Source organism: Carassius gibelio, chromosome B7 (assembly GCF_023724105.1).
Source record: "Carassius gibelio isolate Cgi1373 ecotype wild population from Czech Republic chromosome B7, carGib1.2-hapl.c, whole genome shotgun sequence".
In the NCBI taxonomy this organism is placed as follows: domain Eukaryota; kingdom Metazoa; phylum Chordata; class Actinopteri; order Cypriniformes; family Cyprinidae; genus Carassius; species Carassius gibelio.
In genome coordinates this window covers 27,269,953-27,285,981 of record NC_068402.1, presented here as the reverse complement: position 1 = coordinate 27,285,981, position 16,029 = coordinate 27,269,953, and the positions used below count along the sequence as shown (strand labels likewise).

General features: G+C 37.0%; 1 protein-coding gene across 2 annotated transcripts in view; it reads left to right on the top strand.

Annotated features, from left to right (window-relative positions):
- Positions 1 to 16,029, top strand: part of plcb3 (phospholipase C, beta 3 (phosphatidylinositol-specific)) — a 56,189-nt gene that overhangs the window by 4,655 nt on the left and 35,505 nt on the right. For both annotated transcript variants that reach the window (XM_052560496.1, XM_052560497.1), the window contains exon 2: positions 10,610 to 10,693. In XM_052560496.1, the coding sequence (XP_052416456.1) occupies positions 10,610 to 10,693 (84 nt within the window). The remainder of the gene's footprint in view (positions 1 to 10,609; positions 10,694 to 16,029) is intronic.

The following is a 16,029-nucleotide window of genomic DNA, read 5'->3' as shown; positions in this document are numbered from 1 at the left end:
CTAGGGTTGTTGTTAGGGGAATATTTTGGAGCCATGAGGACGTAGACCCCGTCAAACATAGGATATAGTGACCGATCCTATTTGTGTGTGTTTGAGAGAGAGAAAGACAGACAGATGTAGCTCTCTTGCATGTTTTTCAAACGCGAATAAGTGTTGTCCAAACCCAGTAAGGATGCTTTGGGTTTGGAATGAACATACCCTCTGTCTAAACAAACCAATCTGACAGATGATTCACAGGGACTATAATATTCATCTTTTTCTCTCCAAGGGAATTCCACAGGAAGTATTTAGGGTTTGTGATTAACTGTGTGAACTGCAAGCAACTATGCAAGCATTTCTCTCAATGGAGCAGAAAAACAGCAGTGACTTAGACACACGGGGTGACTTGAGTGAGGGATTGGCTGGTGTAGGAGGATAATTCTGGGAGGGGAGGGTGAACTGTGCGTGAGCGGAGAGAGGTTTCGTACACGGAGGCCAAACAAGGAGATAGCATGGGGGAAAATATTGAGATGTGACGCCAGGCATGCTGAGGCACACATAAATTAGAGACCATGTAGGCAGAGAGGAGAAAATCACAGGAAAAACACAGAACAACAACTGACAAACACTAGAGTCTACTTCTGTTATCGCTGACCCACTTGTCAACTCTTTCTCATCCTTCACTGTGAACTCATGCTAACTGCTCTGTTTAGCAGGCACCAAACTGTGTTTGTATGAGCTGTGGTAAATCTGGAAATCTCACACTGTTAAGCCCACAAGTTAAATATTAATATTAATGTTTTGACTATATCAAGGGTGACGAGCTGTGTTTTGTGTGTGTCTGTGTGTTTAAGAGACTATTTGACTTTGAGGAAGAAAGGAGTTGTGCATGTTTAGTCATGTCTGGTGCGCATGTGTACACAAGAGCTTGGCACATCCTGTGAAGGGAATTGCTCTATGTATTATAATATCAATGTAGTTTACCTTTTTATGGTTCCCTAAATATCCTAGGCAGTTTGTTTTTGTGTATAGAGACTCATGCTCAAACTATGAAATCAATGTAATTTCGTTTTTTTTTTTTTTTCACATTTTCTGGAAAATATATACAGAATGAATCTAACTAAGTTAAGCGATGCTGATCATTTAACTTTTGACAAAACATTTAGCCTAGGAAACGTACAGGTGTTGAAGAATCTGGGTAATTTTGTGTTAAATTTTTTGGTCCGCTTTTACTTTAGCTAGTGAGCAACCAACCAGAGCACCACAGAATTTACATATATATTTAGGCCTTTTCATTTAGCAGACTCTTATCCAAATCATCTTAAATGAGTAATAAAACAAGTGATTTATCATAAGTAGGATGTATTGACACATGAAGCGCTTGCAACACAAAGTTTTCAAGCTACAAGAAAGAATAGAAAAACAAGTGTGTGTTTGTTGGTGCTCATAGAACACAGAAAAAAATAGGTTTCAAATTGTACCTTTCCCTTGGATTACCCTTAGATTTTTGTTGTTTCTTGAATATTCTCAGATATATTTTGTTGTCTCTGTGATGGTACCATGTGGCGCTGCTCACTTACCATCCACAGGCTTCTGGGGAGGATGTAGAATCATACATACCAACCTCTTAGCAACATGTTACTCTTGTAAGCATTCTCGACTAATTTCAAACTGTGCATGCTAGTGTAAGTTCAAATGTGTTCCCTCGTTAATTTCCTCCTTATGTTTTTCATTTAACTTTTTGTTTGTCCTCTCTCCAAACTGATCGCATTCTCCTCCCCTTCTCATTTCTTCATTCCTCTCATGTCTATCCAGTGTTTGTCACACAAAAGCCCACACACCCCGTCAGAACACATGTGCATGAACACCAGTGGTCTTCTGAAATGTGGAGGCAAAGTCTTCTTTTCGAGTTTGGTATAATAATCCAATTTAAACTCCTTACACTTACATTTTTTCTAGAAAAAAGCATATGGAACAGCATGACACTATAAAAAAAAATAACTGTTAATGTAATGATTCTAGTTTGTGTATATTAGCATATGTGACTCTGGACCACAAAACATAAGGGTACAATTATTTTTAAAATTGAGTCATAGATCATCTGAAAGCTGAACAAATAAGCTTTCCAATGATGTATGGTTTGTTAGGATAGGATAATATTTGGTGATGAAACTATATGAAAATCTGGAATCTGAGGGTACAAACAAATCAAAATATTGAGAAAATTGCCTTTAAAGTTGTCCAAATGAAGTTCTTAGCAATGCGTATCACTAATCACTAAGGTTTGATGTATTCACAGTAGGAAATGTACAAAATATCTCCCTGGAACATGATCTTTATGTAATATCTTAATGATTTTTTGGCATAAAAGAAAAATCAATCATTTCGATCCATACAATGTATTGTTGCTATTGTTGCAAATATACCCGTGAGGCTTAAAACTGGTTATATATTATAACATATTCATATTACATATTACATATTAAAATCAAATACTCTCCCCAAAATGAAAACTCAGTCCTTGCATGGAAAGTCTATTCTACCAAAACTTTTAGGATTAAAAACAAGACAGCATAAAAGTAGCCTAATCCATAGGAATTGAGCATTTTAGTCCAAGTCTTCAGAAGAAACTCAATCACTATATATAATAAACATATATTTTAGGTTTTTTTTTCTTCTTTCTTTTTTTTATACATATAAACATTGATCCACATATTGTACATACATAGAGCACATCAAATATGGTAAATTGATGGCTGAAAGTAAGGCTCACTGGCTGATCATTAAGTGATCAAATTTTTGATTCCAACTCCAATCAAAATCCTCCATTTTCACACTTTTGCACCTCATTGAGAATGCACTGATCTCAAAGGAGGCAAATGACTGGGTTTGTTTGTCTGAAACTTGATCAGCCAGTGTTACTTAAGGACAATATTGCTTTAGAAGAAAGTGCTGTGATCTCATATTTTGTAATATTTGTTTAGTTTTTTTTTCTTCAGAAATTTACTGTAGAAGTGCACACAGATGCACATTGCAAGTGGTTGATGTGGTTTGCAACATGTGAAACTCGACCGGCCTCATACCATCTTATATGTGTCAGCATGCTGTTTTGGTTAGCTTCCAGAAAACAACTGATTTGAAAGGATATATAGGAAACAAGTAGTGGCAAATCACAAATACAAGAAAATGCATGCATTCGGGAGCTTTACTGTCACCTGTGCTGATTATTCAGGATAAGAGCTGTCTATGAACAGTTTCCTGGAAAGGGCTGAGAGGGGAACACTTATCCAGGTGGGCCAGTGCAGCTGTACTTGCGTTTGTTGACTCTTACCACACTGCTAATGGAGTCTCACCTCACTGTAAAACAAGCCTCCGCACACGTTCAGAAGGAGAAAACAGAGCTTGAAGAGGAACATGAAGAACAGAGTAATTATTGCACACTCAAACTGAACATGTGTCCGAGTCGATGAACCATAGTTCACATATGGGTGTGTTTGACCTCTGCTCACCCCCTCCAGCCCTTCCTCTCCTTCGGTTTAACCCTCTTATTCAGGAAGGAGACCTTTCTGTGTCTGTGTAGTTCAGACCAAGTCATTCACTCCTATGAAAGGTTGCTGTAAATCAGCCTTTATAGAGCATTAGAAAATGTCTCACTTCCACCTTCCTTTCTCCCTTCTTTGTTTATTTACCTTAACCTGGGATTTCTTTGGCATTTTCTTTCCACTCTTTGTCATTACTTATGTGGTTGTTTTTTTTATCCCTCTTGGTAATATGTGCTAAAGGGATAGTTGACTCCAATATTAAACTTGCCATCATTTGCTCATTGGTCATTGCCTCATACTTGTGTTGTTCCAATCTGGAATCAGTATGGCTTTCATTATTTTGTTGAACAGACCGTGCTGGTCACTCTTTTCTATTAATTTATAGTAAATGAAGAAAATATCATAAATGTGCTCCCATAAAAACTTGTTCACACAGACAAATGTTTAGTATGAAAATCCTGTGATTTGAAACCTTTTATTTTAAGGCTGGTTCACACGACAGGATAATTAGGCCGATTTTAGCCCCGATTCACCCCTTCCGACAATCTTAGGATGCTCCGATTATCGTAAAATAATCGGATCAAATATTCCTGCCATGTGTGGTGTGTTAAGACCGCTCTCCTCTTCTTGGAAGAACGTCGGGACCGCTCCAATCTCAAATCGGGGATATCCAACATGTTGGATTTATTTGGCCCGATTTCTTCTCGTGTGTGGTGTCCCCCGAGGACAAACAATCACGCAGCCTGTGGACTGTGGCGTGTAGCCAATCAGAAAGCGAGGTGACGAGGGGTGAGGAAGTACCGTGAAACAAAATCAAAACAGCCGGCAAATATTATATAACGGATATAACAAATACAAATAAAGTCGATGGGCATAACTACATCCACAACTGCAGTCCACCAGAGTACATGGAAACAAATATGAACGTTTATTTCAACGGTTATTAATCTGTGTAGTACGTAACAACATTTCTAAGAGATAAAACAACAACTTACCTCCATATCATGATGTAGCAAGTATAGTCCATGATCGCGTTGTCTCCACCTCTTTGACCATCGCCTTTTCTTGTTTTTCTTATGTTTTTCCGTTAAAAACAAAGCACAAACTATGGCCACTGCATCCTCTTTGTCCGCCATGATTGTTTACTCTGAAGCCACGTTTGATCTCGAGGGATTTTGCGAGATTTCCCGTCTGACCTGGGAATGCTCGGGAGTCAAATCGGTTCGTGTGTGATGTGTTGATATTGCCGTGTTGCTGCACACCACACACTGAACGACCAAAACTGTTAGACCCGTGATTTTTTTATCGCTGTGTGTGGGGTCTCTCAGGTTTGGAAAACCGGCCGACAATTTTAAAATCGTCCCGTGTGAACCAGGCCTTAAATAAACTATTGTTGATTTGTCTGCATGTTGCAGAGTTTTTCTTATTTTTCTTCTTATTTATGGAGAGATCTACTATTTTCTTTTCTAACATACTGCCAAGAAAACTGGGCAACCAATAAGATTTTGGTCACATGCTCTGAGGCGCTGTATATACTGTACGTGATGGCATTCATGAAGAGTATTTTGTTCGTGTATTTGAAAACATAACATTCTGCAGTTTATGTTCTACTTGTTTAAGGCCATTTCACGATTTCTATCATCATACAGTAACCAGCAACAGCCACCCTTCCATTTCTTATTGGAGACCTGAGATGCAACAGTAATCAGTCTCTCGCTTCTCTATGCTTGTATTGATTTTGCTTCTTTCTCGGACACTTTAAATGCTTCTACACTGTGACATTTACTGCACTAGTGAGCGTTTCTGTTTGATCGGGTCGTGTCATTGTTTGGTACATATTCGTCTTTTCGCTTATTCGCCCGAACAACGAAAGAGCTTTTTTTGCTATTTTTGCTTAATAATTTTGTTTGCTGAACATTTGGTGATTACATAATATAAAGATTAACTCTCTTTTAATGAAATGATACAGCCATGAGCATTGTACCCAATGACAGACTGTTGAGTGCATGAATTCAGTGATCTTATTATCATTGCAACTTCAGTTTTGCACTTTCACAAATTCTTTCATCATAACAATGTAAATAAGAGAATAATTTTGCAGTGTAGACTTCCTCACTGAATATAAACTTGCGCTGTGTGATTGACAGCCTCATCGATTATAACGGGAGCATTCTTTGATCGCTTTTGATCACTGAAATGAGTCATTTTCTGATCTTGGTTTCAATAAAAGCAATTTTTGGACTAACAGGTAAGGTTTGAACTACTAATATACTCTTACATGTCAAAACATCAAGGTAAATTTAATGTCTCAATTCATGACCCCTTTTAATATGTACAGCTTGTATCCATTTATGGTGGTGGATGAGGAGAAACCCCCTGATTATGTAAAACACTTTGAGTGCCTAGGAAACCGCTATATAAATGTAATGAATTATTATTATTATTTTAAACATATTAAACACATTGTATCTATTACTTAAGTCATATATTTTTGAGTATTATTCTTAACTAAAGCTTTAATCAAAACTACAAATAAGATAATACAAAATTGTCTACACAAATCAGTATATACTGTCCATTTATTTATTTATTTTGAAAAGTAACCTTGGATAAGAGGGGTAGTGTACAGTCAGTTGGTTATCACAAAATTAACTCCTGGGTAATGTTTGTCTATGCCCTGATAAGTCCAAAGGTAACGTCTTAACATAAAAGCTGCATTTTGTCAAGATGGCTCATAAAATTTACATGCTGACACACAAAACCCTGGTTTAATAATGGTAGCTTTGATTATGCACATTTTCACAATATTTTTTTTTTTTCGCCTCTGTCAACTGTCTTTCTGCATTTCCAGACTTTAAGGTTTTCAAGTCAGTCATGTTGTAGATTGTGTGTGTGTGTGTGTGTGTGTGTGTCTGCGTGTGTGTGTATTATGTAAGAGCTATAAAAGCATGTAAATACTGTAAGCCAAATACACCCAAGAGCCAAGAGAGCAGGCCACTCACCTACTAAAATAACTGACGTTGTTGATGCAATAGCTGTGTGTCTGAGAGAATGAATGCATTGCTGTCGTGTGCAGGCCACAAGCTTCAGTTCACTTTTAATGGTTTACTCAGATGACCATTTGGAGTCCTCTGACATGCACAAATGTCAACTGTGCACACAAAGATGAAGTTGTAATTTGGCTCAACTATATATATAGTGCACCTGCATCTAGTTGTGCACGCGGTTCAAGTGGCTATATGAAGGACGATGAAGCAAATCATGAGGGAAGAGAGTAGAGCGAAGAAACACCAGGAATTAATCTTCTTTGTCCTTTATTGTCCTTTTTTTGTTCTTAAGTGAAGTTATTAATTTATTTTTTGCTTTGGCTATGTTTGAGGTATTAATATTATTTTGGGGTAAATTGTAAATTGTCTTTGACTTTGTTTCACTTGTAATGAATCTAGAATATATGAAATTTTCATTAAAAAAAAAACTATTTTATCTATCTATCTATCTATTTTAGAGGTGGGATAGATTAATCTCACTGTAATCTTGGAATTAATCTAGATTAAAATGGCTCATTTGAATTCTGCTGAAGGTATTCAGAATATGTGTGCTACCCAAATAAAATAATGACTAAAAGTTTCCAAAATGCATCACAAACTGCTTGAGAAAGCTGTAAACGAATTCCACATTGCACAAGGTGCAAACAACCTTACGCCTGTTTCACACATAATCCGTCCGCAGTGCGTATGCATTTCATTTTTTTTTATGCACCCATGTAAACTGATTCCAGCGTTCATGTGGTTGCGGTCCGTCAGTGCGTTCCAGGAGTGGTGCGTCTGCAGTAGTGCAGCGATCGTTCACGTACCGACTAGCGGACTGCAAATGCATCCTGTGTGAAAGCACATCGAGTCTGTGCTGCACCACATACGTAACGCACTCGGACTGCATACGCACTACAGATGGAGTATCTGTGAAACAGGCATTCGTCTTGTCGAGGTTTCCATTTGGAAGCTTCTTTAAAAAATATAGATATATAATTTCCCTGAAGCAAACCCGGTGGCATCTTAGCTGCATCCATGTTAGCAGGTCACGTTTGATGTGATATCACATTCAAATTTTTGAGCATGTTTTGTAGCTGAAAACCTTTAACAATGCGTGCAAACAAACAAAAGTACAGCCTGCTCTTAACTTTGAAACTTTTAAACTGTCAGCAAATCTTTTTTGCTTTTTTCCTATTGTTTTACATGTTCTTATTATTATTAAGAAATACGGGGATGTAAACATGATCGGGGGGAAAGTCGCCTCCTAACTGTTAACAATAAGGCCGGCCGCGGAGAAAACGCGCTCTGACGGCACAGACGTTTGCGGTACTCACAAATAACGGTGTGCTAATAATTGCTGATGTCACCGGTAGTTTCCAAATTCTCGATTTCTCCATGCCCTTTGTTTTTCCTATAGTTCTAATTGACGTCCTCTTTTCTTTTAGCATCCATATTGCTTTCTTTTCTTTTAGAGTTGGCTTCATTGAATACAAGTCTTAGAATGCAGAAGCAATGGCTATAACTGATAAGACACATTCCCTGCTTTTGATATCTGAAGAATGACTGCAACAGGACACAGCTGAACACTGAACACAGCTGAAAGACCTGTGAGGTAACTGTTCCAATGCTTATGCTCACGACAGATAGGGAGATGAGACTCTAAAAGTGCTGATCTTCTTAGCTGATAAAACAGCTTTGTGTTGAATCACCCAAGAATAAAATGTGTCATTCTGTAGTTTTGTCTCATATTCATCTTTTAATCATATTTACAGATTTCTTGACTCCGTAGCAAACAGAACAATTTTGTCTTTACTTTTCTAATACTTATAGAGGGCACTGTGTGTGTGTGTGTGTGTTGTTAATGTTTCGGTTGTGTCTGTATGTGTCAGATCATTAGGGTTTGACCTTGAGAAGTTTAACAGGTTTTTGTAAGCCTGTGTGTACACTCACACACTAATGAGACTCTTGCAGGGTAGGGGTCACCTCACTCCCCTCCACACAGACACAGTCTGGCTTAAATGGTTCATCAAACAAAATTTCACCTAAAAGAAAGTTTGAATCCTTCTCTCTGGTCATTAGTTAGGGTCAACACCACATTTAATATGATATACACTCCCACAGTTCATTCAGTTCATTCAAGTTGTGATGTTGTTTAACCTGTTTATTATTACCAGTGCATGAACAACTCCTATTTGTGGAGATTAGTAACCTAGGACCTTAAAGGTTAGTTTACTCCAAAATGATAATCATTTTTACTTTCATGTAATTCTAAAACCTGTATGACTTTTGTTGTTTTTCTCTCTGTAACATACTGTAAAAGAAGATATTTTGAAGAATGTTGGTAACCAAACAATTTTAGATGACTTCCATTGTATGGAAAAGCATTACACAAAAATAATTTCCGTTACCTAATAAAAATGTGATTTGAACCACTGGAGTCACATGGACTACTTCAGTGATGTCTTTACTACATTTCTAGGCCTTGAAAGTGATAGTTGCGTAGGCAGTCAGTCGAGGAACAGATGCCACTACAATACAAATATCTTCGTCTGTGTTCCAAAGTTTAATGAGAATTTTTGGGTTAACTCTCCCTTTAAGAGCATAGGACCTGTTGAACGCGCTGAACTTTATCCTTCATATCCTTGTTTTAAATCATGACAGATGAAATATGTTGTTTACCCTGACCAAGGTCTGCTGCTCTCTCTCTATCTTTCTCATATGCTGATTGTCTTTTTTTTTTCTAGCTTTGTCTTTTATATTATAATCACCTGATGTCTTTGAGAGGTCTGTGCACACAGAGAAGAAACGGTTCTTTAAATAAAACTTGGAGGTTCACAACACTAATATATTTGATTATGCAAACATTAAAACCAGTCAACAGGCAAATGTATGTGATTGTGTTCAGCGACTGTTGTTGTTGTTGTTGTGCGTGTCTGTGTATGTTCATATCTCCCAGCACTGGGTGAAGTATTTCAGAGAAGTTGGAAAGGAAATCTGTGCTCCTTGATTAATTGAATCATGTGCAAACAGTCCACAAGACAGCTCAGCAGCTGAATGTCACTTCTGTCTCACCTCTAACACACACAGATAAGATTAGCTCTTAACTGATTGTCCAAACACATTTCATGTCACCTGAAACTGGTATGAAATGTTAGCATACTTTGAACTGCACAGTATATACTGCTTATTAAAATATTATTCAATTTCGAATTGTAGTGCATTTTGTAGTGCTGTCAAATGATTAATCGCGATTAATTGCATCAAAAATAAAAGTTTTTGTTTACATAATGTGTTTGTACATGTACACATGCATGTATACATTGGAGAAAAATATTACATTTGTATATGAAATGTACACATTACATATATCATGTAAAGAAACTTTTATTTTGGATGCGATTTAATCACGATCAATCATTTGACAAAACTAGTATTTTGTGTAGTATACAGTACATCCAACATGCTTACAAATAAATACAAGTGTACATTTTGCCAATATATCAATCCAGTCAAATGTAGACAGCAGTCAGCTTCTGTTACTTGTGCATTAAACTCCTCTAATGTCTCTCTTTGTTCCTTTTGAGGTTTTGGTTTCAGTCATTACATTAATTTCTAAATCACAATGTCCCTCAGGACCATCCACCCATTCCGGGCACTTCCCATTTATCTAACTTAGGTTCAGGTCTTTATGCATATGTTTTGTCTCTGCCATTCTTCTGATGATTGGCTGTATTTTTATCATTGACATGTAGTATTGGCATGGCTGCTACTGTGATTTGGTTACCATAGTATCAGTTTAATGAAGTTGCAATGGAATTAACAATTATTTCTATGTAATAAATGTTCTAAACTATGTCTGTTTCTCAGTGATTAGTCTTCATTTGTAGCCATCTCAGTTGCTTAAACTGTTGGGGAAGTCGTGGCCTATGTCACGTCACTTTTCATATCAATAAGTGACTGACTTTCTGCTGGTCTCTGTAGAAGTACTGATGTTGTTAGCAAAACTGTATGAATGTACTGAATTCTCCCTAATTGCTTCTTTCACTTCTGTGCTTTCAGGAGGCCAACAGCACACCCAGCCTTGTAACCCTTAAAGTGGACCCAGATGGATTCTTCCTCTACTGGTCTGGAGGGAACAACATGGTCAGTTATATTCTTTTAACACTAGTTCTAAAATAGTATTAAGCAAGCAAGTCTCTTCTAATGTAGGTTTATCAAAGTATTGTGTGTTTTGTGTTTAAACAGAATTTAGCAGAAATTTTCATAAAATATAGCAAAAAACTTTTGCTAGTTTGCTTATAACTAATTAGGACACTAGGTATCCAGAGGTTCTACAAGTTAGGGCTTCACGCTATAGACGGTTTCAACGGCATCAACATAAGCAAACGTTACTGTGCATGCGCGTTTTTGTGGACCTAACTTGACTTCCGGTAGACTCCAAATAGAATCAATAACAACAGCAAAGTCCCTCTAGAGTAGATATTTTTTGATAACAAACAAAATATGTTTGCTGCGTGGATCAGGCGGACTTAATGAAAATGCAAATTCATTCTTTGCCAGCAGGAGATAAAAAAAAGCATAGACCTTAAAGCATAGACCTAAAGCGCGAGAAATAGAGGTTTCCCCAGTAACAGCTGTAAACAAAGCAGAGCTGGTTCACTCACATGCTGCTTTATCAGATATATAACATGCAAGTCCTCCTTCAGAAATACAGCGATATAAAAACACCCGTGCCTCGTTTTGATATTTAAACATATAATTGTAAGGAATTATTATTATTAAACGTGCAGTATGTAACGTTACGTTACTCATGTTTATTCAACGAAGCCTTTTTGAATATCGATCAGTTTTAAAATTGTGTCTCCAAAAATAAATAAATGTATGGGAAACACATCCCGCAGCACAGCCACCTGAGCCCAACTTCAGTCTAACTCATCACCTTGACTTTAACTGCGTTTGTAGATGGCACCGCAGCCAGACCGATATACACAACACAGACCGGAAGTTAACTTAGGTCCAGGCGCGTGTTCCCGATGAAACCGTCTATATTTTGAGTTTCCCGATATAATAATTGCTTTTCCTAAGCAGTTTCGACATATTGGTCTAATATATGTATAAGATGATATAATATGAATATGAAATAACATTTTGAATCCTAAACAATAAACACTACAGTTCTATAGTCTAATCTGAAGGGTGAACTCAAAAGACATAAATCATACAAGGTCATTTTTGAAGATTAGAATCCACTGTAAAAAAACAAACACAAACAAACAAATCAAAGTGATTTTGCCATCATATGGATGAACTAATCAATTCTCTTTCTGGCTCAGACTGCATTGGTTTTAGTGTAGGGGTCTGTCACGTGATTAAGGAATGAGTCAAAAACCCGAAAGATGAACTAATAAATTCTCTTTCCGATTCAAGACTGCATTGACCGACACAGGTGAACTAGGCCTACTACTAGCAGAACAGAACCTATAGAATACTGCGCATGTGCGACTGAACAAATCACCCCCCGAGAAGACTTGTTCTTCCCGAGTCACATCAAAAGATTTGTTCAAAATGAACGAATCGTTCAAGAACGACACATCACTAGTTCATAGTATTTTGTCACTTTCATGTCTAATGAATACGTGCAAAAATATACACATACGTGCGAAATTGTCAAAATGGATGTCTCTGCAAGTATCCTTGTAAACACAGTTGCCTATGGCTTAGGTGATGATAAACAATTTACGAATCGCTAAGCTCCTCCCGTTGAATGCAGATGAGCCAATGGCAGTAGAGTATCAGTTGCACGGTGAGTGGAACTCTGACATTTTTAGGTTTCAGCGCCATGGAGGAAGATCCGAAGCTTGCATCTGTGTAATGATGTATATGCTACTAAAATGGAAATACGATGTCCCAAGGGTACTTGTAACACTAATTCCAGTTATCCTGAGAGGACAGGCAATGTCATTTAATTTTATTCCATTTCCAAGTCCAACCAAAACAGAACAAAATGTCCCTAAACATTCAACTCCAATCACAATGAAGAAGAAAACATTCATTTTCTGGATGTCATACCCTCATTAAGTTATACTTTTCATCTGCACAAGCAGAACATTTAAAGTCATCTTATGCTTTAGCCAGGTATCTCCAGCTAAAACTAGCTAACATTAGCGCTAAAGTTAGTGAGTCCATGCTAACATACAAACCTAAATGGCAAACTGTTCTAACGTCATGTACCGTAAATATGGAACAGTGTTGTTCTTGGATGTTGTCATTGCGATTGTGACGACCGTAACGTAATTCTCCCATTTGCATTGTGATCTGTTTTTTTTTACATATTAGTTTTAATATCTTTTATATATCCCTCTATGGCATATTTAAGTCCCACTTGAAGGTCCATCTGTGTCCCAAATTTATCAGAAACCCCTCGGAAGAAGGTTTTCACTGACAGCTGTCATTGTGAGACAGTGAGCAAATCCGTATGTTTGTCAGAGTGAGCAACAGTAACTAAGGGGGGCGGGGCTTACCGATAGGTCAATTGAGGAAAAAAAAAAGTGTGTGATGATGATTTTGTAGCTTTAACACAGATTTATTAGATTTAGCCTAATTTATACAGTGAAGATTCCGCATCGATATCGCAATGTTTTCTGACTACACATATCCCTCCGTCTTTAATGGTAACTTAATTTACCTGTCCTGCCAATTCTGCCCTATCTATTATCAGTCCTGTCTGCGTCATCTCTTTGTTTCTGTATGTCTCCCCCCTCCCTCTCCTCCTGCCATGTGGGCTTATCATGTGAGTGCTCATGAATCAAATTAAATTTTAGCCAGTAAAATTCAATCAAGGCATCCTCCCATCCTCTCTCTATAGTTATTAGATATGTTGTTTTCCCTCTTTTCTCTTGTTCTCGTACTGATCAGTGTGGTATGTGTGGTATGGGGACTCAGCTCAAGCTGGATCCAGTAAATTCAGAGAAGGGACTTTCTGCAGTCTGAGGAGACACAGCACAGTGTGTGAAACTCACATTAACTCAGCAGCAGATTCATGTCAGTTGCCAAAACGGATTGTTTATTTTGCTAGCTGAGTATTTTATTTGGAGGTTACTCCATGTGCCAAAGGTGCTAATGCGTTTATTTCTTTAACATTGGTGCAAGAAGCTGAGAGCTGCATATTTGAATCGATATGGATGTTGCATTGGTGTTGCGCTGAATGTGTTGCGGTATGGTATTAGGACACTAGGCCAATCTTCGCCGGAGGAAAGGCAGTAACCTTGTTTGGCGTAGGGAATATTGGCTCTGGGGAGCCTGTCCTCTCCAGTTAATAGTAAAGAGGCCATCTCATCTCATCTCGTCTCTTCAGTAACTTGCTTGCAGATTCAGGCACATTTATATTTAATGTCGCTATTATTATATTTAATGATGCCATTGTCAAACACTTCATTTCTTTTCCTTCTAAGTACTGAAAGGTTGTTAAAAGTCAGCCTCACTTCCATGAATCCATTTTATGTCATTCTCAGTTCCCTTTCTCTCTCTCTTTTTTTTTGGGATGAAGTTGTAGAGCGCGCACACGTTCTCACAGGCTTGCCAGCACATGCGCAGTCAAGCTTGATTTTGCCAGGAACAAAAAAAGAAATGAAACTTGTTTTTGGAGAGGCACATTCACACAACGTTGTGGTCGAACAGGTTTTGTGAGCATGAAAACACACCCTTGCACTGTATTCCTGAGGTTTTTTTTTCTGTTGTTGTGCTGTTTGTGTGTGGCCCGAGCCACAAAGTCCCTGTGCTGCCCACTGAATTGACAGTGCAGGTTTGCATGTGTGTCCATCACAATGCCCTGTTATTCTGTGTAACACGTTTGTGGGCGTTTCGGCATGTGTGGTCTATTTTCAAGGCAAATCTAGTACCTGGTTAGTGGATACTAGATTTCACATATAGCCTTGAGCTCTACAGGCAGTGACATACAGTAAATGGCAGGATTCAGTTGTGTTCTAGAACTTTTCACCATTATCCTGTCCAATTCCTTACCTGGGTTTCCTTGTATTTCCCTGGCACATGCACAGGCTCATCATATTAAGTTGCATAGGTAAGAAAATGGCGCATACAAAATTAATTGTCAGTTTACTTTCGTTCACAAGCAAGGTCATGCCATAGGTAGAGAAAGAGGGAAAAAGAAACTGTGTGTGTGTGTGTAAAAGTGCATTGCTGTTCTTCCTTATAAACCAAACACATTGTTGTCTGTTGTGTTTGTGTATTTAAGTTTATATGTGTTCTGTAAAAAAAGGAAAAATGTTGCATAATCTATACTTACCTGCAGGAATCGGTGCAAACAATAAAAAATTTACTAGAGAAATTTTACTGTTCTAAAGGGCAACGTTAGCATTTGCATTTTTTCAAATTAACATTTGTATTAACATTAACATTTATTCATTTAGCAAACACTTTTAGCCAAAGCAATTTACAAATGAGAAGCCTCAGTATTTATGTAATAAAATATTATTACCTGTCATATATTAAATATTATATATAATAAAATATATTAAATGTACTATATATTAAACTATTGTAGTTTGTAACATATATTAAACATAATGTACATTTAAAAAAAAAAGAAAAGAAAAGAAAAAAAGAAGACTGGTTGCCAGAAATGTTTAGAAAAATACAATGACAGTGTTTCAGGTATTACAAGATTGCATACTGGTGCTTTTCTATTTTACAGTTTAGAACTGTATTTCTTCAAGTGATACAATGTACTGTAAATATACCAAGCCACTTGAAGTACCAAAATCTGCTTTCTACCTTAAAATGCACTTATAACCACCATGATAATAAAGGGTGTCACAATAGATGTAGATACAGAATCAAATCAAATATGATGTCGTGCAGGGACTTGTACTTTGTTTGGGAGATTTTAGTACTTTTGCGTGCCCAAAGCAGATGCCTGGAGGCATTGTAAATATGGCGGCAGTGTGAACAGACTTCCCTTGAATTAGACTTTGGTCATGTGTAGTCTGACACTTCAATGATTAGTTAATGACATGAACTTTCAGCCTACCAACAGATTACTGACTAGTTCTCTGGACTTTTAGATGAGAAGACACACGATCATAGGTTAATTTTTCACAATGAACTGATTTGCGGGCAAACAAAAAGGTGTTGATTACATAAATACAACTTTATAAATATATATAACAGATTCATTATATATATATATATATATATATATATATATATATATATATATATATATATATATATATATATATATATATATATAATTAATTATTTTTTATATATATTTTTTTATATATACAAAAAAATCAAAACAACGAGATAATTTGCGGAAATCTGAGAGATTTCTGTCCCTCCATCAAAAGCTTGTTACATTAAAATATTGGTTGCTTCAAAAATATAAAAAACTGTATATACAGTGTATATACAGATAATTATTTTTATATTTTTTTTTTTACAATGAACCAATTTAATTT